Source organism: Canis lupus, chromosome 17 (assembly GCF_048164855.1).
Source record: "Canis lupus baileyi chromosome 17, mCanLup2.hap1, whole genome shotgun sequence".
NCBI lineage: Eukaryota > Metazoa > Chordata > Mammalia > Carnivora > Canidae > Canis > Canis lupus.
In genome coordinates this window covers 442,056-466,826 of record NC_132854.1, presented here as the reverse complement: position 1 = coordinate 466,826, position 24,771 = coordinate 442,056, and the positions used below count along the sequence as shown (strand labels likewise).

At 58.5% G+C, this 24,771-nt stretch overlaps 2 protein-coding genes and 1 long non-coding RNA gene across 6 annotated transcripts in view; 1 reads left to right on the top strand and 2 right to left on the bottom strand.

Annotated features, from left to right (window-relative positions):
* Positions 1–10,127, top strand: part of TMEM255B (transmembrane protein 255B) — a 32,966-nt gene extending 22,839 nt beyond the window's left edge. For all 3 annotated transcript variants that reach the window (XM_072782289.1, XM_072782290.1, XM_072782291.1), the window contains 4 exons: positions 1,997–2,082; positions 3,233–3,392; positions 5,186–5,329; positions 9,065–10,127. In XM_072782289.1, the coding sequence (XP_072638390.1) occupies positions 1,997–2,082; positions 3,233–3,392; positions 5,186–5,329; positions 9,065–9,199 (525 nt within the window). In that variant the 3' untranslated portion in view covers positions 9,200–10,127. The remainder of the gene's footprint in view (positions 1–1,996; positions 2,083–3,232; positions 3,393–5,185; positions 5,330–9,064) is intronic.
* A 2,009-nt stretch (positions 10,128–12,136) lies between these two features.
* LOC140607781 (uncharacterized) lies at positions 12,137–15,299 on the bottom strand. Its single transcript, XR_012009690.1, has 2 exons — positions 14,771–15,299; positions 12,137–13,152 (listed from the first exon to the last, which is right to left on the bottom strand). It is a non-coding gene; the product is annotated as an uncharacterized lncRNA (long non-coding RNA).
* Positions 15,300–15,775: 476 nt separating this feature from the next.
* Positions 15,776–24,771, bottom strand: part of GAS6 (growth arrest specific 6) — a 33,008-nt gene continuing 24,012 nt past the window's right edge. For both annotated transcript variants that reach the window (XM_072782286.1, XM_072782287.1), the window contains exons 10-15: positions 24,317–24,506; positions 21,996–22,160; positions 20,825–20,993; positions 18,618–18,790; positions 17,153–17,381; positions 15,776–16,218 (exon numbers count right to left, since the gene is read on the bottom strand). In XM_072782286.1, the coding sequence (XP_072638387.1) occupies positions 16,031–16,218; positions 17,153–17,381; positions 18,618–18,790; positions 20,825–20,993; positions 21,996–22,160; positions 24,317–24,506 (1,114 nt within the window). In that variant the 3' untranslated portion in view covers positions 15,776–16,030. The remainder of the gene's footprint in view (positions 16,219–17,152; positions 17,382–18,617; positions 18,791–20,824; positions 20,994–21,995; positions 22,161–24,316; positions 24,507–24,771) is intronic.

The following is a 24,771-nucleotide window of genomic DNA, read 5'->3' as shown; positions in this document are numbered from 1 at the left end:
CTTCTGAAGCCTCAGGGGTGGAGGTTCCCTGCTGCCCTTCCAAGGGGGAGGCAGCTTTCTCCAAAGGCTGCCCCCAGCCCTCCTGGCCTTTTACCTGGGGTGAGGGGCTGGAGAGCTCTCCGGCCAGAGGCTGTCACAGGTCCTCCCTGTACACCCCCACCCATCCACAGACACTTCTCCTGTCTGCCCTCCTTCCGGCTCCCCCGATGGATCGTTTGCTGGTGGCCACCTGTCCACTTCTGCTCCTGGGGTCACAGAGGAGCACAGATAACTTCCTGAACCCCATCTGTCAGGCCTTCTGAGGATAGGGCCACATGACCCTGGGGTTGCCCTGGCTCGCCCCTTGTTCCCAAACCTCTTTCTCTTGGAACGAGCCCAGGAGCTTGAGCAAATCCTGATGCTGCCCTCCCCTGCCCCCCAGCTTGTGGCTTCACTAGACTCAGGATCTGAAATGCTCCCTGGAGGTTCTGGGCCTGCGCTGCCTGCACAGCTCTAGACCAGGCCCAGCGGCTTTCCCTTATAAAGAGTCAGTGATTTTTCAGGGTCTACAGACCAGAGGGTCTCTGTTCCCATTCTCGTCCCCGGCTCCCTGGTGCAAGAACGGCCACAGGAACAGAGGAGCATGGCCACACAGAGCTTTGCCTGCATGACAGGCAGCGGGGCCAGGCTGGGCTCCAGGCCTCTTACTGGCCATCCAGCTCTAAGCCGCCGTCCCCTGGGCTTGCACACTCCCCCGGGGCCAGGGAGCCATGGGTGGCCCCCGTTCCCTTGCCCCTCTGCCCCCTGAGCTTGCAGCCCTGCCCTTCCCAGGACCCCAGGCATGGCCCTGCTGATCTGGACATTGCCCTTATGTGCTCCAGGTACTTGCCCATGCCAGAACACCCCACAGCCTGCAACCACAGGACCCTGAGGGGGGTCACGAGTCTAGTGGTTTTGGAAGTGTGGCCAAGAGGGCTGGGGCCCCAGGGACACTCTGAGTACCCCGTGGCCTGGCTGCTCCTTCACCTGCCCCTGGACCGGCAGAGCTTGCCCCCTGCCCTTCACTTGGCACGTCGTCCATCCTATCTCAGGAGTCTCTTGTCCTCCCCAGAGGTCACTGCTGCCCCTCGGAAGTTGGAGCGGTCCTGCGCCACTAACTCCCAAACACAGGCAGCATTGCTCATGTCACACTGGGGGAAGGAGGAAGGTCATGTTTCTGCTCCAATCTTGCTTTTTTAACATCAAAAGTCTCCCAGCCATTTATAGGGTGATTCTGTCAGGGGCCTGAGGGCAGGATACATGTTCTTATGCCGGGCGGTCTCCAGTCTCGGCCACACCGGGTTGCCGGGTGCGGCCTATGTGTGAGCAGGAGGAGTTCTCCCTGATGGAGTACCCCCCTCTCCTGGAGCCGTCCCCCGTTCCCTCCTGGAGCTGCCCCCTGTCCCCTCCTGGAGCTGCCCCCCATCCCTCTCCTGGAGCCGTCCCCCGTCCCCTCCTGGAGCTACCCCCCATCCCTCTCCTGTAGCCGTCCCCCGTCCCCTCCTGGAGCTGCCCCCCATCCCTTCCTGGAGCTGTCCCCCCCTCCCCTCCTGGAGCTGTACCAACCCCCTGTCCCCTCCTGGAGCTGTCCCCCACTTCCCTCCTGGAGCTGTACCAACACCGCCCCCCCCCGCCCCCTCCTGGAGCTGCCCCCTGTCCTCTCCTGGAGCTGTCCCCCCCCCCCTCCTGGAGCTGTCCATATGTCCCCTCCTGGTGCATCCCTGCCTACATGCTCAGTGCCTGGGACCCTCACCCTCTCCTTGTCCACCAAATGATGGCTGTCTTGGCAAAGCCTCATCCTCTGAGTGTCCAGCAGGGGGACCCTACCAGCCCGCAGCCCACTGCCCCTGGGGTGGGTGGACGGAGGAAGGCGAGGAGACAGGTCCCAGGAGGAGGGGCTGCCTGGCTCCCAGGAAGGCAGCCCTGTCCCCTCTGGGGTGAGGAATGGCCGGCGCCTGACAAGGTCTCTCTGCTCAAGGTCACCTGTCACTCCTCGAATGGCCAGTGCCAGCTGAAGGTGAGGAGCAGCACGTGCTACTGCTGTGACCTCTACAACTGCCAGAGGTGAGTGGTGGGGAGGGGCCTGACCACATGGCCGCCATCCATGCTCCTGACCCTCTGGGCCCTGGCTCTGCACCCACACAGTCCCCTTCAGTCCTCAGATGTCCATGGGAGGAAGGGGTGTTGAGTCCATTTCATGGATGAGAAACCGAGGCACAGCAAGGTGCTGAGGTATGGGGAGGGCCACAGCCTCCCGCCCCTTGGTTGTGGCTCTGTCAGAACCTGGGCCTCTGGACGGTATGTATGTGCCCCAGGCCTCTCCGTGTTCCTTCCTGGTCAGCTGGGGCTGGGCTGGGTGGCTGCAGCCGGGGCCCCTTCCCCGGGCCTGGGGGGCCCTGAGTTCAGGTCCTGGTGAGAGCGCCGTGCTTGGCCTACCCTAACCTGCGCTGTGAACAGCGGAGGGCACTCTTCTCTGCGTGGGCTGCGAGAGCCTGCCCAGGCTGCCGGAAAGCTCACGGCGTGTGGGAGCCTCCCCAGGACGGGCCCTGGGGTTCTTGGTGCTCAGACTCACCTGCACAGAGCCTCAGGCATCCATCCTTAATGCGGCAGGGCTTCTACAATAGCCCTGGGCCCCGTGTCACGTTACTAGCTGGATCACCTACGCTAGAGCTAGCAGGGACTTCCATGTTTGCTTCTTGGGTCCCCTCCCCAGAATTGTTGGAAACCCCAGGGTTCTAAGCAGAAACCCCATTATCCCCAAAGAGGGTTCTGTCCCATTTCCAAGCCAAAATGGGAGAAACAGCAGATGTGTGGACCCCTGCAGGCCCGTGGGGGGGCAGGACAGACCCCCGCAGGGGCTCACCCTCCTATATTCCCTGCACGGCAGCAGGTGGAGAGAGCCCAGCCACGAGTCCTGCTGGCTCTGAGGGTGACCCAGTCAGGGCTCCATCATCCTTCTGCCGGGACCTGGGTTTGGGGAGTGGGCTCGGGTGGTCCTGCCCGCTCACAGGCCTGGGTTTGTTCCCTGGAAGGAATTCCAGAAGCCCTGGGAGACAGCCTTGCCACTGTGACCTCAGGGTGCATCTGGGCTGGTTCACGAAGGGGGTCCCCCTGACCCTCCCTTGTCCGGATTCAGACCACTGGGCTCTGTGCCCTGCCCTGCTTGTGGGCCACCTCCTCGCCAGTGTGGGTGACACTTGCTACCCTCGGGCAGCACTGAACACCCTCCTGCCTATTATGAGTTCGTGGGTGTGCATCGCTGCCAGGACGTGCTGCACCTGTACCGGCTGCTCTGGGCCTCGGCACTGCTGAATGTCCTGGGTGTGCTCCTAGGCATCGTCACAGCAGCAGTTCTGGGCGCCTTCAAGGACATGGTGAGTAGGACCCACTGGAGATGGGTCGGGGCTTGAGGTGGACAGGGTGGGCCTCCTTATCCTCACTTGCAAGTGGGGAAACAGAGGCTCACATGAGCTGCCAGCCACGTTAGGGTCACAGCAAGCCTTTACCACCTGGTCCCGGGATCCGGTCCTCAGTAGCATGTGGTGTACGAAGCCACTCGAGGAGTGGGAGACGTGATGGGACCCAAGCCCAGGCTGTTCACCCCACCCTGTCACGCCCTGCTGCCCACGGAAGCCCAGAGCCCCGTGTTACGGATCCAGGGCTTGGGTCTGTGTGTGCCCGAGCTAGGGGTGACCTGGAGATGCCTCCGACCATGGACGAGAGCTTTGGGGCTGGTGCTCTGGCCGAGGCGGCTCCAGCTGACCCCCCCTCCCCCTCCTGCCCCGGGGGCACCCTCAGCCCGGTTCTCTGCTCGGAAGCAGCTTGTCCTCGGGACAGGGCTGCGCGGGACCTCTGGTCCCCTCTTTTCCCTGAGACAGGCTTGTACCCAGCTGGACCTCTTGGGCACAGCCCCTCCTGACCCTGGCTGTCCTTGGCTGGCGAGGCCCCACCTCAGGCCATGGACTCCAGAGAGCACAAGCTGGGACCGGCTAGTGTGGACACATGGACCCCATGCCCCACAGGCCCCACGCTGCCTGAGCGCGCTGCAGACTGGTCACAGTTCATGTTTAGGAGCTGAGCCTGCAGCCTCCTGAGATATAACTCGTCTCACGCTGTCTGGACCGAGTCATGGAGGGAGACCCCCCCAGCAGTCCCCCTCCCCCCACCGCCCCCCTCCCCCACTGGCTGGTGCACAGCCTTTCCAAGCTCTGGGGCACAAGGGGTCTCTAAGCTCATATGAGACAAGCCTCCTCCTCCTGGACTAATGTCACTGTGGCAGGACTGGGATCAGGATGCTGACGGGCACAGGCCGCGGGGAGCTCCTGTGGACCTGAGGCAAGGCTTTGCCAAAGCAGCTAGTTCAAAGCTTCCACTCTTGGCACATCTTCTGAGACAGGAGGAGCGTAGATTGTAGGTTCATGGGCTTAGACCTCCGCCGCTCTATGAGCCTGGGTGAAGGCATGGCCAGTGGCCGCCCAGGTGCTCTGGAACAGGTTCTGGCGTTCATCAGAGTCCACAATAGAATTGTTAGAAGGTTCTTTAAATTTTACACCTACTGAGTAGATAGTCTTGTAACTTTGATGGGTTTTATAATTTAAAAATTATCTTAAGGAATGAAGGCATTTCATTAGCCATCAGAAGAGGCTTGCTCCAAGGCAGGCACCTGCCAGGTAGAGATGCCCTGTAACATGGCTCCCCTGGAGAGGAACAACCAGGGCTGTGTTTTTTTTTTGTTTTTTTCTCATTTTAGGGTTTATTTATTTATTTTAGAAAGAGAGAGAGCATGTGCATGCGGGGAGAGGCGGAGGGAGGGGGGGAAGCAGGGAGTCCGATGCAGGACTCGATCCCACGACCCTGAAATCTAGAGTTGGCCTCTTCACCGACTGAGCCCCCCAGGTGCCCTGGAGCTAGTGGTTGTCTTGCTTTTTCAAATAAAACACCAAAGAAATCCTGGCCTAGCCTGGCACGTGGGTGTGTCCCTGAGACAAATAGAAAAATGCAAAAGTAAGCCCTGCTTTTAGGTGTTCTGATCTGATCCAGGAGTGTTGTCTCCCTTGCAGGTGTCACAGGAGGGTAGCAGGAGGATTGGGCTCCGCGGCTGGTGGCCTGATGCCCAGGGTGGGTGGCCTTGGGAGGGCCGGTTGACACACATCTGTTCTGCTGGCAGGTCCCTCTGTCCCAGCTGGCCTACGGCCCGTCTGCTCTGCCTCAGATCCTCTACAACCCCGCCCAGCAGATCCTGGCCTACACGGGCTTCTGCCCATCGCCCGCGACCCTCCCCACCTGCTCGTCCTACCCTCTGCCTCTCCAGGTAGGCCTTGTGTTGCCTGGGAGAAGCCAGTGGGCCCACATCACAGGCTGCAGTCGCCCAGGACAGCCCTGGTCAGACGGGACCCAGATGGGGGTCCATGGCCTCCCTTCCCCCAGTTTGTTAAGGGCAGCAGAGCCAGCATGCACTGGCCAGGGATGGGGGCCCTGTGAGGGAGGCATGGCAGACAGCCCGGCCCCTCCAGTGTTTCAGGCTCCTTTGCTGGCCTGGCCCTTGGCATCGTCCAGGCCTTGAGCCTTTTCTGACCCAGGCCCGGACCCTGTGGCAGTTCACCGCAGAGTCCCGGCCGGCCACCCGTGGCCTGTGCGCAGTTATCTGGAGACCATGGGAGCTCACCCTCCAGCCATGCATACCCACAGAAGTGGCCACCTCACAGCCAGTAGGACACATGGGCCTGGGGCAGCTGTGGTCGTTCCCAGAGTGGCACCTGCCTTGTCTTCCAGTCCTGTCTCCACACAGCTCCCTTTGTGGCTCTGGGGACCCCACTGGCCAGGCCGGCTGGCTGCCTGGGGTGTCAGTGAGGTGGCTGGGAGCAGGTATAGGGGGTTCTGGAGCCCGGGACATGGGGCGCGGTGTGCTGAGGGGGCTGTTACCTGCAGCCTGCCAACGGAGGGCCCACTGGGTGCGACCTGAGTGGTGTGCCGGCCTCCTGCTGGTGCTGTCTCTACTCACCTGGAAAATGAGGCTAGTGGCTGAGCTGCCTGGGCGTGGGTGATGTCTTTGAATTCCCAGAGGGCACCCGACACAGCCGTCCACCCAGAGTCAAGCCCCACTCTGGTCTCCACAGGGCTGTGCCAAGGGACGCTTCCTCCTTCCCAAGAAGCGTCTGCCAGGCAGTAGCCAGCAGGTGCTGAGTGGGCACTGGGCCCTGGTCCCATGGGGACCGCAGGGTGCTCGGTCCTGATTCCACGGGCATGAGGCCCCTTCAAGCACCGTGTCCCCAAGAGGGTGAGGCCTCGCTTGAGGGTATCTTACCCTCCTCTGTGATGTGGGGGAACAATGGTCCCAAGGCTGAAGAAAGGAGAGGTTTGTCTACCACCCCTGTAGCGCTCACCCGAGGGCAGGTTCATCCCCATGCCACTGGGCACAGCTGTCCCCGCCATCCTGGGGGCCACACTCGACAGCCTCAACTGCCCTGGAGTGCTGCTATGTCTGGGCGTGCCCCTCAGTCCCCACCACCGTGAGGACCACATTGCCTTGACCGTGTGCCCTGAGGGCTCCACTCTGCTTCTCATTCCTTCAATTTGCCAAGCCCAGAGTGTGAGACCCACAGCCGTGGGGAGGCTGGATCCCTGGCTGGTGGGCTGCCTTCGGGGACAAACCCCAGTGCAGAAACGTGGACCTGAGTGCAGGCTGGATTGGCTCGCTTGTCACCCATCCACGCCAGGCGGCAGGGGGAGTTGTGCCCTCCAAGCTCTGGTGTGTGCTGTAGGGGCTCCTACTCCTTTTGGACGCCTCCCATGAACTTGCCTGTGATGGTGGACCTGCATGAGCCCAAGTGCAGCCCTGACTCGCTGGGCACCCGCTGGTCCTTGGAGGCCGGCAGCTGCTGGGGGCTCTTCTGGGTCTGGGTCCTGACCTCAGAGCCCTGGGTGGGTGTCACGATGCGTCTCCTCATAGGACATGGGGCGAGGGGGTGGCCTTCCATGTGCCGGCCATGGTGCTGGCTAGTGAATGTGGCGTATCCCATCCTCAGCCACTGTCCGGGCTTGTCCTGACAAGATCTCCCTTTGTCCCCCGGGGGAGGCCTGGGCGCTCCCTGTGCCTCGTCAGCTTTATCACCAGCATGTGCAGGAGCATCAGTACATTCACACCAATGACCAGGTCTCAGGGAGATGACCGACTGGGGTGCTCCATGTGTGTCCTGGCGATGGAAGGGGAACCGATGCTCTGTTTCCATGACCACAGAGAGGGAATAGGAGTGTCTGAGGTCATTAGCAGCAAAGGATCCCCCCCACATAATAGCAGGGGCCAGACAGCAGGTGCAGCTGTTTGGAGCCATTCATTGAAAGAAAGACCTTCAAGGGAACTACCCTTCCTGCTTCTAGTGGTCACCTGGCCAGGACACACGGGAGGGCTTGGCATCATGACATGTGTGAACAAAAATGGGTTAGCTGCATCCTACACCAAATTGTGTCTTGTCTGCTTTCCTAACAGGGCTGCCAGGGTGGGCAAAGCTGTCCTGCCAGAGATTGTCCTCATGATTCACAGCAGTTTTTTAATGGTCTGTGGTGGTTCAGTCCAGGGTTCATGGTGGTTTAGTGTGTGGTCTTGCAGCTGCTCATTTCCAGCGGAGAGCTAGTGGACACATGCACTGTAAAGGCTGGGAGCTCCTAGCAGACCAGAGAGAATGTTCTCTAGAAGTTTGATTTGTCCCCTGTGGTCAGGGAGGAGAGAGAGAGGTGGGCAGAGGCCCGGCCATTGGATTCTGAAGCCCATGCTGCTGACTTTGAGGGGGCAGTATTCTTGGGTTCAGCTACGGCTTGTGAGGACATTATTCTTTCAGAATGCTAAATCCCTGGGTCCCCTGGGTCATTGGTGGGGAAGGGTCCAGAAGGAGCCGCAGAGGTCAGATGGGCTGGCTTCTTGGGGGCCCTGGACACCTGGCAGGTGGAGGCAAGAGGGACCAGAACACCATCAGGAGATCAGAGCTCTTAAACACCCTGTGTATTTCATAGAGGGGACTGTTTGCTTTATTTATTTAAATACTGGTTTGAAGTAGGCATTTCTAACTATTAGAAGTTAAGGGAAAAAATTTAAAAGGTTTGCTGGCAGGTTGAGAAAAACTGGAAATTTTATTGACTTAAACTATGTGCCATACTCAACATTTTTCTTCTCAGACTCACTTTTACTTGAGTCTATGTGTGTTAGCCAGGGTTCCCCAGGGAAAATAGGACCTGCAGGATGTGTGCGCATATATAGGTGATACAGATATTGCTACAGAGAGACAGAGACAGAGGCAGAGAGATAGAGACAGAGAAACAGAGGCAGAGGGATAGAGAAAGAGACAGAGACAGAGACAGAGATAGATGGAGACAGAGGCAGAGAAACAGAGAAGGACAGGAGGACAGACCGAGCCCAGAGCCTGCAGGATGGGGTAGACATAGGCTACAGAGCAGGGAAGAACGGGTCTTGCAGGCACAGGCAGGCAGTCCAGAGGCGGAGTCCCTCTTCCCTGGGAACTCAGTCTTATCCTCTCAAGGCCTTGAACTGATGGCCTGATTAAAAGTCCATCACACCTAGAAAATACCTCCATAGGAACATCTGGGCCAGTGTTTGAGCATCTGGGCCAAGGCCTGGCCAAGTAGACACATAAAATTAACCATCGAACTATACTGAAAATGTTGGTGTCTTAGTTTTTTCTTAAAATATGAAGTGCTGGGGAACCCAGATGCTTGGGGTAGCCTCTTCCTTGGACATGTTTGCACTTTGGTGGGAGATGCCTGCGCTGCAGCCGTGTGGGCCGGGAGGATGGGCATCTCTGCGGGTGGCTGCGGGTGCGGAGTGTGTGCAGAGGAGGGCCCCGTGGACTGAATGGGCCCCCCCAGCCTCACTGGCGGTGCAGCCTGATCAGGGGGCGTGGGTCAGGCGGGTGGCCCTGGGTGTGGGGGATCCTGGCCCCCAGAGGGGCTTTTTCTGGGGTGCTGTGGTGCTCCATGTGGATGCGTGTGGGGCTGGCCCTTCCGCTGACCAGCCCCACCCTTCTGTTCCTTTCAGCTCTGTGGCGGCTTCCCAGCCTCGACTCCCAGGGACCCCCCTCTGTCTGAGGATGTGCAGCCTCCCAACACACCATCTCTCTGTGCTCCAGCCCACTTCCTCCCAGGGGAGAAGCCCCCCCCCTACACTCCATGACACATGGGCATAGATTGAAAAATAATTTAGTTTTGGTTTGTTAAAAAACAAAGCAGCCTCTACAAACCTTGCTTCTGTGGCCAACCTCCTGGGAACATTGGGGGAATGTTTGAGTCTGCGCCCTCTTTCCCCTCCTGGGCACATCTGTGGGCAGAGAGGCCAGGATCAGTGGTGGGGGGACAGAGCCCCAGGCTGCACCTCTATACGCTGGACACCAAAGAGATCCCAAATCCCCCCGAGCCCCCTTGCCCTGGGTGGTGTCGTCACTCACTAAACAAAGCTCACTTTCTTACCAGCCCCCCAGTGAGCTTGTCATTATTATTTTGCAAAGGGAATATGGCCCTGTGTGCCCCATGTGAACATCCTGTATCAAGGAGGTGTGTAGTATGTTTACATACTTACCTGTATGTCCCCACAAAGCGCAGGGCTCTGTGCTCAGAGCTGTGTTCATTTGGTACTTGCTGGGGATGGAAAGGTGCTTTGGCTTAAATATCAAATGCTGCCTGTAAGGTATGTGTGTTCACTGAGGTCTGTGTGCACTTCTTTTCCCAACCTGTTGTCACACCTGCAGAAAGACTTGCTACCTAAGGCTACATGTTTCCTATTCAAGGCATCTTTGCTTCCAGCTGCCATCTTTCATGGATTATTCTAGAGGCTGTCCAATCTGCTGTGTGGGGCGGCCCACAGGGGGCCTCCCTTGCCTGCAGAATAGATCCCTCTATGCCCCAATGTCTCTGCTCCAAGTGACCACGGGTGGGCAGCTTCTGAGGCCCTTCAGCCAGAGCCTGGGCCACAACTCTGCCTCTTGCAGACCAACAGCCATTGACCAAGACACACCTGGCGCAGCAGGTGGGCACCCACCTGGGCAATGATCAAATCCTGGCTGAGTGACAGGCCTGGGAACATTACAATCCTGGAGCACTGGAGAAAGAGGGGTGGAGACGGGAGGGGTGGGGGAGGGAGAGAAAAACCCGGAACAGGAGCCTTGGTCAGCGGCCGTGGTCTCTTGCCCCCTGAGCTGGCGCGGAGGCACATCTACCAGGCAACATTCCGGGCCTGGAACGGGAACCCCTCCCACTGCTTCCTGAGCCCAAGGCGCGCTTTCTCTAAAGGTGACGTGCAGGTTCCTACGGGGAAGCAGCGCACATGGGATGTGGGGCGTGTGGTGGGCCAGGTGAGGAGCCCGGCACGCTGCTTGCTACAGGCAAAGAGGCGGGAGGCCTGGCCCCTGGTCCTGTGAGCCGCCTTCAGGTTCTAGGAGTGGGATGGAGTCTGGGGTGGCTCCGAGCCCCAACTGGTCACGGCCCAGCCTTGACCTTTGCAGAGGAAATCCCCCTTCAGCGCAGGGCTGGCAACGGGGAGTGTGGAGGCAGCCAGCCCTGTGCTCGGGGGGGTCTGAGAGGGGATGCCAGGGCCCCCCAGCAAGCACCTCATCTGCCTGGAGTTTAGGAACCAGCTCCGTGTGGCCAATCAGGAAGCTGCGGCAATCTGAGGTGTTGTCTCCGTCCCTGAGTTCCCGGTCGTGGGAGCCTGGACTCCACCCACTGGAGTGTGCCCCTCGCTCTCAGGCGATCTGGGGGAGTGAAGTGGTGCCTCCTGGGCCAGGACGCCCGCCTCCTCAGGACCCGTCCTGCTTAGAAGCGCCCCTGAGCTGCAGCCTGGCAGCCTGTGCTGACCGGACCCAGGCCGCCAACCCCAGCAGATGGCCACGCACGTACCAGGAGACACAAGGATACTTTCTGACCTCCGCACTCATCCTGGGCCCAGAGCCACACAGTAGTGTCCCGGTTCACACCCATGTCACCCAAACCCACTTCTATCTGGCTGGTGAACCCAAGAGCTGATAAAAATATTAAACTCCCAGGCCAACAATTTTGCTCTTGCCCACAAGAATGTCTTTATCCCTTGTACCAGCCACAAAGAATGTGAATAATTCGACTCCCAGCCTGGTGGTGGCTCCAGGCACCCCCCTTCATCCCCAGGACAGCTCCCATGCCCTGCACCTGACCCCCCGCCCCAGTCCCCGGCATAGGTCTCCATGCCCTGCACCCCACACATGCCCACACCTGACCCCCCAGTCCCAAGATAGTGCCCCACAGTCTGCACCCTGCACAACCAGATGGTGGTGATGGTTGCACAGGTTTGTTAATGTATAAAACCCACTGAATTGTACCTTGTTAAAGGGTGAATATTGTGGTACATGACTCGTATCGCAATGAAACAGGGCGGAATACCCTGATGTCAATGCATGTGAAGCAGAACTGGGAGGACAGCGTGTGTCCAGTTAACAAGAACAAGACCCTCATCATCACTGTGAAGAGTGGCCCCTAGCTGAGCAGAGATGCCCTATGAACTCAGGGGAAATGTTGTCTGGCCTATAGGAAGAGGGAAAAAGTCCAGGAGGCAAGGCCCTCATTCCATTAGTGGCTCCCCAGACAGCAACAGTTACATACGTATGTATTTCCTTTTCTCGTGTTCTAAACTGATTTAATTATGAAATTTCATATACGGGCAGAACGAATGCTTAAAGCTAAGGTACAAGGGCTTGAGGCACTTGAGAGCCCAGCCCCTCCCACCTCTGCCCCAGTGCAGGATTTTGTGTGGACACGTTTCAGCTCCTTTGGATCAGTACCAAGGAGCGTGATTGCTGGATCAGATGCTAAGAGTGCGTTTGGCCCCGTGAGAAGCCACCAGACGGTCTGCACCATTCTGCTCTCCCTCTGCAGAGTGGGTGAGCTCCTGCTGCTCCTCGTGCTCGCCAGCACTGGGTGCTGTGGGTGGTCTGGATGGTGGCCATGCTGGTCTATGGCAGCGGTGTCCTGCTGTCACGTTAATCTGCAGTTCCCTGAGCACCTGCTTTGGGGAGGTGTCTGTCCAGGTCTTTTGCCCATTTTTATTTGGGCTGTTTGTTTTCTTATTGTTAAATTTTAAGAGTTCTTTGTTTATTTTGGATACGGGTCTCTTGTCAGATGTGTCTTTTGCAAATACTTTCTCCCCGTCTATGGTTTGTCTTCTCCTTCTTTCTGTCTTCCAAAAGTTTTAACTTTGCTAAAGTTCAGCTTGCCCAATCTGTCTTTTATGGATTATGCCTTTGGTACTGTGTCTACAAAGTCATCGCCATGCCCAACCTTGGAATTTTATAGTTTCGCCTTTTACGTTTAGGTATGTGATCCTTTTTTGAGTTATTTGTGAAGGTGTAAGGTCTGGATTTATTTCTCAGCAAGTGGACATCCAGTTGCTCCAGTGCCATTTGTTGAAGAGATGATCTTTGCCCCACTGTATTGCCTTTGCTCCCTTGTCAAAGACCCGTGACTGTATTTATGTGGGTCTATTTCTAGGCTCTCTGTTCGCTCCACGGATCAATCTGTCTATTCTTTTGGCAATACCAGTCTGTATTGATCGTGGTATCTTGCAGTAGGTCCTGAAGTCACATACAGTCAATCTTGTGAGTTCATGAAGTTCTTGGTTTTAATGTTGCTCAAGTTTTAAATCTTCTCTCTCATCATGAGGGCATTTTGTGTTTTATTTAAGAAATAGGTCTCTATCTTAGGTCTTGATAACACTCTTCTGTCACAAGGGTCAGCAAAGTCTGTGTGTAGAAGGCCAGATAGTAAATATTGTTGGCTTAGAGGCCAGTAGGTGTGTAGTTACTACTCAACTCTGCCACTGTGGACCAATACAGGTGTAGACATTAGTACCTTCATGGGCGTGGCTGTGTGCCAATGAGCTTTACTAAGAAGGAGGGGTGGATAACACTGACTGGCTATAGTTTCACATGATCTTCTAAGTGCCTTATAGATCACTTTTAGATCTAAATAGATAGTCTACCCTTGTATTATGTGAGTTAAGTTTCAAATTTCCTTTATTTTTAATGCAGCGGCTTTCAACAGGGATGGTTTTGTGTCTGGGGGCCATCTGGCAATGTCTGGAGACATTTGTGATTGTCATGCATGCTGTGGGGGTTGGGGCACAAAGAACAAAGAGCAAACAAAATTATTGTGGCTCTTCACTTGTAAAGCAAACAAGCAGCACAGACCATAAATCTGTACACAGCACAATCCATTCCCCACTGCAGCTCCATAGCACAAATCAAATGGTCTAGGATCCTCCTCCCTGAGGCAGAATCAGTTCATCCAGCTGCTCTAACACAGCACACGCTCAGAATCACCCCAGCCCCACCTCCAGGGTTCACAGTCAGAATCATTCCCCTTCCCTCCCTTCCCTCCACAGCACACAGGCAGAATTGCCCCAGCCCCATGGCACACAGTCAAATGGCATGGAGCTTCGTCTGTCCCAGAGTCCTCTGTAGCCAGTCCTGCCTGGTTGGATGGTGGTGAGGGTGCCAACATGCCTGGCACAGGTGGGCAATGTACTGCCGCATTCAGCTGTTTATGGCCATAAGCTTTTTCTTGGTAGTAGTTAGAATAACCCCCAGCGCCCACCACAGCAGGAAACACATTTGTGCCTAGCCCCACTGGATGGGAGATGAACCCATGGTGGTCAGAATGCCCCTGAGCCATGGCCTCTGTTGTGTGTGCCCACGGGGTTCTGCAGCTCAGTGTGTGTGTGCTCTTAGCTCTGGCCGTCCTGGCCTTCTTGAGAGATTGGGGCTGGCTAGGGGAACATTCCACAGGAACATTCCAGAGCTGCCTCTACAGTGAGGGAAACCAGACAACACCACGGGGAATGGTGCAATGACAAGTTGAGAAATGGATCAGGCCCCAAAGCTGCTTTGGGCTCCCGATGTCTCATGAGGCCCCTGGTGGGCAGCATGGTGCTTCCCGGGGGGCCACAGGCAGAACCCACCTCCACACTTCTTAGAGCTGTAGCCCGCTGGCGCTGGAGGCTGTCTGGGCTCAGCCCAACCCAGCTACCTGCCCATTCCAGAGCCAGCAGAGGGGGCCTGGGTTTGGGGGTCTCCTTATGGTGCAAGTGGGCACATAGATCCACCCCGGTTGCAGACCAAGAGTGGGGAAGTGCCGTGGGAAGGGGCCCATCCACTAGGACCTTGGCTGAAGATGGACATTTCTTGAGGACGCAGCTGGTTGGAGCAGCCCAGGGACAGCCCAACATGCACCCTCCAAGGACACAGCTTCCCTGCATCCCTTGTTTCTCGTGCACCGGCATGTAAAACTACCTGAAGAACCTCTTAGACTAGTTTTCTCAAGTCCTGAGTCAACAGAATTTCCACCCAGATGCTACTAAATACTTAGGAAAACAATTCAGGCAGGTAGTGGTGGTGTCCAGACACACATGTGGCTGTGGGCAGGCAAGGGAGTGCCGAGGGCATGGTGGAGGTGCCAGGGACCCCTGGGCAGCCTCGGTGGCCTGGCCTCCCACAGCCCGTGGGCCTTCCTGTGTCCTTGCTGTGGCATCTGCTGCCTTCTGCCATCATCTCCGAGGGTAGCAGGTCTGGGGAGGGGTCCCCCTGGTGGGTGTCTGTGATGGCCAGCTCTCCCAGAGACCTGGAAACCCCTTCAGGGGTGGGCCAGCCATGGGTGAGGAGGGATGCTCACCTCCTCCCATCAGGACATTTGGGGCCATTCCACTTGCCAGTTCTTGAAGCCATACCTTGCTCTCTAGAAGCCTGGAGGGGAATCTCTCCTCCAGCAATGCACCGCTCACATGGATTCTTGTGTCCTCGTCACTTAGCTGTGGGCGGACACCTCAGCCTTCTGCCCTCCCCTCTGCACCTGCTTGTCTCTGCATCAGGTTGTGAGTTAGGGACTCGTGTGCAGTTGCCAGGGGGACACCCAGGCAGTAGAACTCGGACTGTTCTGTGCTTGGTTGATGCGGCTTCCAGGGATCACTCTGTATTGAGAAATGACAGGGCTATGGGACAATTTGCTGCCATCCGTGGTACAACATCTGAAAGAAAACACAACCCAGACCTGCCCCACAGCCTCAGAACATTTGCTGGTCTTTGATATCTTAAAAAAAAAGAATCTCAGTCTTGGAGGAGCCATTGAGTTGTTGAGCACAATCCCCAGTGGATGCTGGAAACTTCTCTGGCACATTCTGCACCACGCCTGCTGTGACAGTGACCACCAGCCATGGGGCAAGCACTGTCCCAACAGGCACAGGGACACGCCCTGCTCTGCCCCACCCTGCCCCACCCTTGGGCCTCTGTGACCTCAGCTGTGTGCTGGTAGCCCTGCCCGCCACCCCCCCGCCCCGTGCATTTCCTATGATGATGTTCCTGGGGTCAGAGGGCTGAGGGTTATCTATCTCACAGAGCAGCAGGTGGACCTGTGTGCTGAGTCCAGTGGCTCTGTGCCAGGAGTAGTGCCCCTTGGAATAGAGAAAACAGGGGTTTCCCTTTTACACGGAGAAAACGGGAGGCTGAGGGGTGAATGGGTTTGTCTAGGGAGAGAGATGCAGGTACCGACCAGCTCTGTTCCAGGAGGGGTGGCCGTGGCCCTGTATCTGCCCAAGTCATGTCCACGGCACCGGGAGCCAGGAGCCGGGTAGGGGGAGCAGGGGAGGTGCCCGGAGCTGAGCCCAGCACCCCGGACGCCGTGTTGCTGACACCAGCCACTGCACGGTAACAAGCAAGGAGCCAAGCCTGCAGCACAGTTAAAAGGGTCTGTAAATATTTTATTTTTCCATGTTTTTAGGCCAGAAAGAAGCATTTGGTAATAAAAATAACAGAGAACTATCCCCTGGGTCTGCTCTGGCATGTGCCAGCCCTCCACACGGAGGGTGCTCCGGGGTCGGGGCTGTGGCTTTGGTGGCTAACAGCAGTGCCCTCAGCTATATACATGTATGTTACAAGGCAGAAAACAGTCTGGAAGGAAGCTCGGCCTGAGGGAGTGCGGGGTCCAGAGCTGCTCATGTGGTGGGCTTGGGCTGGGGAGACCGAGGCCTCCCGTCTTCCTGCTCGACCGGGGGGCAGGAGTGGGACGTGATGTCACTGTGCTTGTAGGCGGCCTCGTCCAGGTCCAGCGCCTTCTGGTTGACCTCCAGCGTCATACAGCCGCGGTAGAAAGCCGTGACTGGCGCTGAGGTCACAGGCACATCTGGGCCAGTGAGAAGAAACAAACAGCATCTTAGCAGATGAGCCACCCCGTCTGCTGGGAGCCCGGGCTCCCCGGGCCCCCCGTCCCCCCGCCCAGTGCTCCAAGCATCCGCAGGCTCGTCTCCTCCCCCACCCTCCTCCTCAGGGGCGCAGGTGTCTTCTGTCCAGAATGGCACCAGCTCGGCTGCATGCTTGTAGGCAAGCAGGTCCCCAGCCAGTGTGTCCAGATAGTCAAATCGATTAAATAAATGCAATCTTCCTCTTGGCTCCAGTGAGTCAGTCGTGCCGCAGGGCTCCCAACCCATCCTCCTCAAAGGTTTGTTTGTTCAAACTAAATGGAGCTTGTGTCTGCGGGCCGAGCCAGGAGTCCTGGCCTGCACAGTGAGTGAGAACCTACATGGGGCCTTGGGGGCCGCTGGGGGTCAGGTCAGCAGCTGGCCCTTGATCATTCACGGCCATGGCAAGCACACGGCGCCTGGTCAGAATCGGGTCCCCAGTCTGTAGGAGGTGGCTGCATGCGGCCCCTTCCTGGGCATAGCAGGAGCTGAAGGTGACCCTGTCCCCAGAAGCTGTACATCTGGACCAGGGAGCAGGCTGGTGGGGGCGTCCCAGGACACCTGGACTCCCGTGTGGCCCCTGGAGGCTAGGCCTGCCCTACAGGCCACAGCCACAGCCTCTGTGTGATGCGTAGTCAGGTGGGTGCTCTCCGAGGATGTGGGTTGAGCAGGTTCAGCTGGTGCTTGTCCCTGTGAGCTGGTCTCAGCCTCAATCCCTGAACTGCCAAGCGGGCACTGATACACTAAGGCATCATGATGCCAGCCAGGGGTGTACCTGTGTTTTCTCTTCATCTAAAAGTTCACCCTATACAGAAAGACACACTGGGGCTGGTGGGAACAGCAGGTGCCGCACCCGAGCATGAGGCCATGGAGCCATACCTGGCAGTCCCCCGACGAAGGTGAGCACGGAGCCCTGCAGGTGTCTCCCAAGCACGGCCAGGCTCTCCCGCAGTCCCGCAGAACTCACTTCGCTCTGGCCCTTGGTGCCGTCGACCTCCAGGGTGGCCTCATCCTTCCGCACAGACACGGCCACTTGGTGCTCCTGGCCGTCACACACCTTCATCTCCATCAGGGCCAGGGTGACGCTCTCCACAGCCAGGATGACCAGCTGTGGGGACATGCGCACCTGAGCGTGCAGGCCTCCTGTCCCACTGCCCACACCCCGAACCCTCCGTGGGGGTGGGGTCCCCTGCAGCCTGGGCGCTGCGTTCTGTGGCACACTGGTCCAGGACTCAGTTTCCACAAGTGTGAGGTGGGGGTGGGCAACATTATCCCAGGGCAAGAGTCAGGGCACCGTACTGTCCAGCCATCTAGGTGGATGTGCTGTCTGCGCGTCCACAATCCAGAACACAGGACATGGAAGACACTGACCCGTAAGCCACAGCAGAGTGGCTGGAGGTGTGAGGAGGTAAATGCAAACATTCCAGAAGACAGCTGGCCACGTAACCCAGTGTCCACAACCGCAGAACGTGCCTCTGATAACGCGGGCCAGACACACAGTCCAACACGGGGACAGACACGGGCCAAACAGAAGGACAGACAGATGCCCTCCCAGCAGGGACAGACAGGGGCCCCGACAGCGGGATGGGCAGGGGCTCTGACAGTGAGATGGACAGAAGCCCCAGCAGCAGGGTCCCTGGGCAGGGCTGTGTGGCCAGGGGTCTGCCGGTGTCTGTGCCCTGGGAGGATCCTCCCCCTGTGGCAGCTCCAGCTGTTTGTAGGTGGCCGGAGGGGCAGGTGCAGACAGCGTGCATGCGGACGGCACTTGGTGGGGTTGGGGGTGGGGGTGGGGGTGAGGGTGGGGATGGGGGTCCCTGCTGCTGGCCCTGGACCAGTCGGGGGCAGGCTGGCTGGGTGTGCCCATTCCCTTCCCGGTGGGCGGGTCCTCCCACTTTGGACAGAGGCAAGAAGAAAAAGCTCCTTCCTCTGCCCCTTGGCTGTTCTGTGGAGACAATGCGTCCCACACAGTGGTGGTCAACTGGGTTGGGTATGAAGGGCCAGCTGGACAGAGGACAGCCACACTCAGGGCTCGGCTGCATCACCCAAGGGTTTGGGCCTACATGTCTGAGGGCGCAGGAGAGACTGGGAGCCTGACCATGTTAGTGAAGGGGTCGGACACCAACACGAGCAACTGACGCTCGTCTTCCTGACGCCAGGTTGGCCAACTGTCGGGGGTAAGTGGCCTCACACAGCTTTGACCTCAGGCTGTGTTGGGTGACCTCGGGTCCAGTGTTCCCAGCCACGTGGCCGTCGGGCTGGTGAAGGCTGCGCGGCCCTGGGTCAGCTTCCTGAGGCAGGACTGGGCCCCACCCAGGAGGGAGGCCGGGGCCACAGTGAGCGGTACCTGCTTTTTGAGTTTCTTGGTGGAGTGGTAGTCAACCAGGGCCACGGAGAGGGCCACCACGTGGTCACCAGCCACCAGCGCGAGCAGCACCCCCGTGTCAGCGGCGGGGCGGATCCGAGCCATGACCTCTATCTGCCAGGTTGCTTCAGTGCCCACGTCCAGCGAGGTCCGAGCTGCGGTGAGGGCGGCGCATCAGAAGGTGAGTGAGGGGGTCGCCGGCCCCGCCTGGCCGCAGGGGCCCCACCTGAGCACAGGGCCACAGGAGAACCCCGTCCCCGGGGAGCCAGCCGCCGCGGACATGCGCTCCTGACTCGGGCTCCGGGGTCCCTGCTGGCCTCCATGAGCCACGGCGCCCTCCACGGGCTCTCCCCTTCCTCCCCCGCACAACAGCCTGAGCTGTGGGCCCTCGGGCCGCCCGCCCCCTGCGCCCGTCAGGCCCACCAGCAGGTCAGGCTGCTTAGAGAACCTGGGAGTCTCTGCGAGCTGCGCTGAGCGCCATCGTCACAGACCCATGGCCTCCTGCCATGGGGGGCAGCGCTGCTGCCATCGCCCCGCCTCAGGGGAGCAGCTCCACATGGAGGCACCTCCTGTATACAGAACGCATGCGACGTATATGGGATAGGACGCGCGAGCATCAGAGTGAAGGACGCGTAGAGCATCCTGCACATCTTGCATGGATGGTTCCAGAAAACACATTCTGGTAGAAAGGGTCGGCTCGTGGTGGTCTGGGGGCCAACACCACAGCACACCTCCTCCCTACGCTTCAATCTGCTGATGTCGGCGCCGCAGGACAGACTCCGCCCCACGGAGTGAAGTGCGCGTCTCGGGGACGTCAGCATCCTGACGGAGGAGTCCATTTGGGCCGCGGACGTTGGAGCTCAGGCGCTCGGCTGCAGGCAGGTTCCTGGAGATTTCCACCGAGCTGCAAGCTCGCGTCCCGAACCATCTGTGGGCCCCCAGCCCTGACTGGGGTCTGCTACGGTCGGCTCCCGATAACTGTCCCCTGAATGCATGTAGAACTAGAAAAAGCGGGCAAAAACCAAAAATAAAACCAAAAAACTCAGTGATCTTCCCTGTGGCCAAGTTTTGCCTTTATTTCTGACAGAGGAGAGTGTTTCCTGGTGCTGCTTTCCCGTGACAGGACTGGGCACACCGGGCCTCCGTGGTTCTGTGGGGCCACTCAGGAGGTGAGGGCTCTTCTGCCACAGTCTGTGACTTCCTGAGGGGTCCCTGCCGTGTTATAAAATGGTACCATTGGAGGTTTACTAACAGGGCCCAGAGTTCCAAATACCATTTGGCCTTTGCAGTCTTGTACCTGAACAAGCAGAGCCCCCAGCAGAAATAGTGGGCAGCCCTGGGGTCCGCGAGGTGGCGTAGCCAAGGCACAGATGACCTGTGTGGCCTATGCTGTGTCACACAAAGTGTAGATGATCCTCAGACGGGTCTGGACACGGGCTGCATGGCAGGTTCCTGGGCCCGTGACCCCACCCAGGGGGCCCCGCACGGCCAGGTGCACCTGCATTTTCCTGGGCCAGGCATGGGGCCCTCCTGACTCCGGGCAACAGTTTAGGGCTCGTGGGCATCACAGGAGCTTCCAAAAGGTCTGTTCCCGCAGGTTCCCCTTCTTCTCCTGCATGGTCCTCAATGCTGGCGTGGCTGGACCCAGCTCTGCTGAGACCCGCACCTTCTCGGCAACACGACAGGGCTGGCTACCCCTCCGGCGCCTCCTGGCCGGCCCTCCTCCTCCTCCTCTCTTTCCTTCAATGTAGAGCTCCTTGGAGCCCCAGAGGCAGCCCTCTGGATGCTGCCCCGTCCACTCTTCATGAGGTCCTGCTGACTGCAACGCCAAGCGTGTTCTTGACACCTTCTCTGCCAACGTGCAGACACCGAAGCTCGTTTTGTCCCAGAACCCTGAGGGTTCTGCCAGCATCCCCTGAGGTCCCTCACGTCCCACCTGCCTGCCCATCTCCAGCTGTCCCAGTGCCAGCAGGGCAGTTTGTCTGCTCCTGCCTGTCATTTCTTCCTCACTGGTTCCCTGGAAACCTTGACTGGGAGCAGCCACCCTGAGAGGTAGTCATAGGGCTGGGCGGTGGGGCGGGGCTCAGCTTCTCCTGGACTCTGCTGTCCAGGGAAGCTGTTCCCTGCTTTATCCACTTGCATTGTGTATGATCTGGAAGCATAAGCACCATGCCAGAGCCGAGACTTACTGTAATCCAGGCTGTAGAAGGCAAACCCGCTCCCAGGGTAGAAGGACCCTTTCTCCGCCACAGAGAAGCACTGCATCTTGGGGTTTGCTTTTACAGTCTCTTGGATGGTGGTGTCTTCACCATTCAGCCAGTTCCAGCTCCTCATACAGCCATCCAGGCGGGGGTTTATCTGGAAGGATGGAGAAATCCCAGTGGCTTCCTGGGACCACCCTGCTCGGATGGATGGGGATGCCCTCTTGGCTACTACAAGATGGACAAGTCCTACTTGTGGAGAGTATCTATTTCCCAAAACTCTCCTCACTGGACAAAATGAGTCCTTGCAGGACACCCAGCACTCACAGTGGGTCCTCACCCAAGCAAGGTAAGGGTATTGTGCATCCCATATGGACGCCCACCTTTTGTGTCTGCATGGGGTTTGCCCACTCATTCCCAGATCAGAGCGCCGACCACCCCCTGGAAGGAAGTGGACGAGGGGATGGGTACACAGTGGTCTCTGGTACCTATGGAAATGTGAGTGTAGGGGCCGGGCATGCAGATTCCAGAGCACCAGGCACTTGCTACATGGTTTGGAGCAAATCGGTCACCCCTGCCTGTATTTGTGAAACAAGGAGGTGTAAACAGCAACTATGGGACCCTGGAATGGGGCTGATGCTCGAAGTCATGTGTAGCACCTCCTCCTCCATTCCTGTAGGGAGGACCAGGCCAATACCTCCCACCAGGGGAACTGCAACATGCCCATAACCCATTTCTTCCATTGTACGGGAGTCCTAATCACAGGAGGGACTCTGGCCACTGACGTCCACAGGCTTGGTGAGGGAGAAATCCCAGTGAGGGTGAGGGCGGGGTGCAGGGGGGCTGAGGCCGGGCAGGGCAGCGAGGAGCGACTAATACCAACCACCCCGTCAGTCCTGCTCCCCTATGGCAGGGTTAACAACACAAATGTTCTTGGGAATTGTCCAAAAAAGTTGACTATTCTTTTCGTTAAAGAACGATTTCATTGTGTTTTATCTCCACTGAAAAACAGGCATCTTTAGTATCATTTCAGAGGACTGAAATGAATCTCGGGCAGAGGCGCACCTGCTGTGTGTTAACCTCTGGGGGGATGGCTGCCCAAGCGCAGTGAGCTTGTGGCCTCGCCTGTGCTGGGCTGATACCAGTACTCAGTACTCACGGGCTGGACCAAGTCCTTCTCTTTGAAGGGAATGCCTCCCACGGTAAGGTTCAGGTGGTACAACCCTCTGTCCAGCTGAAACAGATCCCCGGCCACCGCGATCTTCATGACGGCGTCTTTGTTCACTTTGATGACCAGATTCCGATCCAGCTCTTCCACGGAGATCTGAAGAAGACGGTGCTTTCAGGGGGTACACCTTCCAAAAGGGACCCCTGACCTTGGGGACCACGCCCCCATCACCACTGAGGGCCAAGCCACCTCCACCCTCAGGGAACAACATTCATCATGCATACACCTCACAATCCCCATGTGCCAACATGACCCTGGCGCCCCCTCCAGGCCCCGATGGGCCCCCCCCAGCCCTGGATGCCCCCTCCAGGGCCCCCAGCCCTGCCTCCCCACTCTGGGTTCCCCCAGCCCTGCCTCCCCCTTCTGGGGCCCCCAGCCCCGTCTCCCCACTCTGGGTCTCCCCAGCCCTGCCTCCCCGCTCTGGGCTCCCCAGCACCGGCTCCCCCCAGCCCTGCCACCACTCTCTGGGCACCCCCAGCCCCGTCTCCCCACTCTGGTTCTCCCCAGCCCTGCCTCCCCGTTCTGGGCTCCCCAGCACTGCTCCCCCCAGCCCTGCCACCACTCTCTGGGCACCCCCAGCCCCGGCTCCCCCCCTCTGGATCTCCCCAGTCCTGTCTCCCCTCTCTGGGTCTCCCCAGCCCCGCCTCCCCGACTCTGGGCCACCCCAGCCCCAGCTCCCCCTCCACTCCCCCTCCCACACCCAAACCACTTGTAGCCACCTCCCTGGTCCCATCCTGATGCTCCTCTAAGCCCCCCAGGAACTGCTTGCAGGGAGCAGGAATCCCACCTGACGTCATGCCTTCCATGTGGTGCTTTGCGTCCCCTCTATGCAGTGTGCAGTCCCATGTGCCCCACCCAAGGCAGGAGGACACATTTCTAAATCCCAGCAGATATTCAGGTGCCAGGTATAGCCTGGATACCGCATGGGCATGTGGATTCACTCCAGAAGTTTCTGTTCTGGGCAGCCTGTGTGGCTCAGCAGTTTAGCGCCGCCTTCAGCCCAGGGTATGGTCCTGGGGACCCGGGATCAAGTCCCACATCAGGCTCCCTGCATGGAGCCTGCTTCTCCCTCTGCCTGTGTCTGTGCCCCCCTCTCTCTCTCTGTGTCTCTCATGAATAAATAAAATCTTAAAAAAAAAAAAAAAAAAGAAGTTTCTGTTCTTTCCTCCTTTCCATGCAGGGAAATTTAAAAACCCATCTCTAAACTCAGGGTGTCCTCCTAACCCACCAGAAGCCTATCAACTTCTTTTTTGGTTAAAGAGGGAAACATGTAGGTCCTTGAGTCAGAGTGTGGTCAAGAGGACACCGGCGTGTGTGTCAGGGCCGCCAGGAGCAGGAGTGCGTCAGGGACCCTCAGGCTCCAAGCCCACAGGTGCCAGGTTCCTTGGGCAGAGCTCCTGTCATCTCGACCCCGAGGGAGCCGCTTCCCTCTGGCTCTGCCATGTTATCTGAGCTCTGCACTGGTGTCCCTCCCACTGCTCGGGAGACACTTGGGCCTCAAGAGCTCAGGAAAGAAGGCAGAGGTTAGCAAACATCCACATCACCTTTATTCAGAATTTCCCATTTTATCTTGACTTCTAAAGGGAAAAGAATGCTTTTCTCTCTCAAGTGCTTACTTCTAAAAGCCCACTTCCAACTGGGGGCCTCTGGACTTCTGGAGGGGCCTGTGTGTCACAGGCTATTGTGTTCTGAGCATCAGGATGCAGGACAGGGCAGTGGCAAGACAGCTGCCCTCGGCACGGTCTCACCAGGAGCGAATGGTTCAGGCTCTGGGTGGTCAGGGCATTCTCCAGAAGGAGGCGCCCACGTGGGTGGGAGTGTGCCGGGGTTTCTGTGGGAATGGCACAGGCCCCAGAAGCCAGGTCCTGGGACGGTGTGGATGCATGGAGACAGGAGCTGCGCCCAGACCTCAGTCCAGGGACCCCCGCCTCAGCACTGTGGATGTTCTGAACGGGACGGTTTTCTGAGACGTGGGGCATCCTGTGTGCTGCAGGGTGACCAGCAGCCCTCTGGCTCTGACTCTGCTGCCAAGAGCAGCTCTGACAAGCAGAACCAGGACATAGCCAGCAGCTCCTGGTGGAACAGCCCCTGAGACCACAGCTCTTGCCCCATCACATGCGGACTCGCAGGGCAGGGGCCTGTGCAGTGTCCACTCACTGCTGACTGTGCAAACGCGTGAGCAAATGCCAGGGCCCTTCCCCGGGAGTCCCATATGCCAGCCGGCCTGGGGCTGGAGTGGTGGCCACACTCACCGTCTGCCATGTGCCGTGGTTGATGACAGGCCCACTGCTGGTGACACGGCCGACACCATGGTAGCGGAGCTGCAGTTCCAGCCGGCCAGCCCGCAGGCCCAGCACGATCCAGGTACTGTCCTGATGGCCTCCAGCAAAGAAGAGGACGCCTTCAGGGTCATAGGTCCTGAAGTCGAATTCGGTGACCAGCCTGAGGGCCAGCACGAAAAAGAAACAGGTGATGCATGGGCTGGCGGCTCACGGCCTCCTGCCCCAGGGACCCAGACCAGCAGGGAGAGAGCAGCCGTGTGCAGGCAGCCTGGGATTCTTCCCTGAATGCCAGAAGCACTGGTGGGCGCCCAGAGGCCCAGAGTTGGAGCCGTGCTGCTGTGGCTGGGCAGGGAACGGGCTGACTGCCTAGACCGCTGGGGTGCAGCCTGGGGCATGGCCCAGGGGTCTGTGGGCCCAGGGAGCAT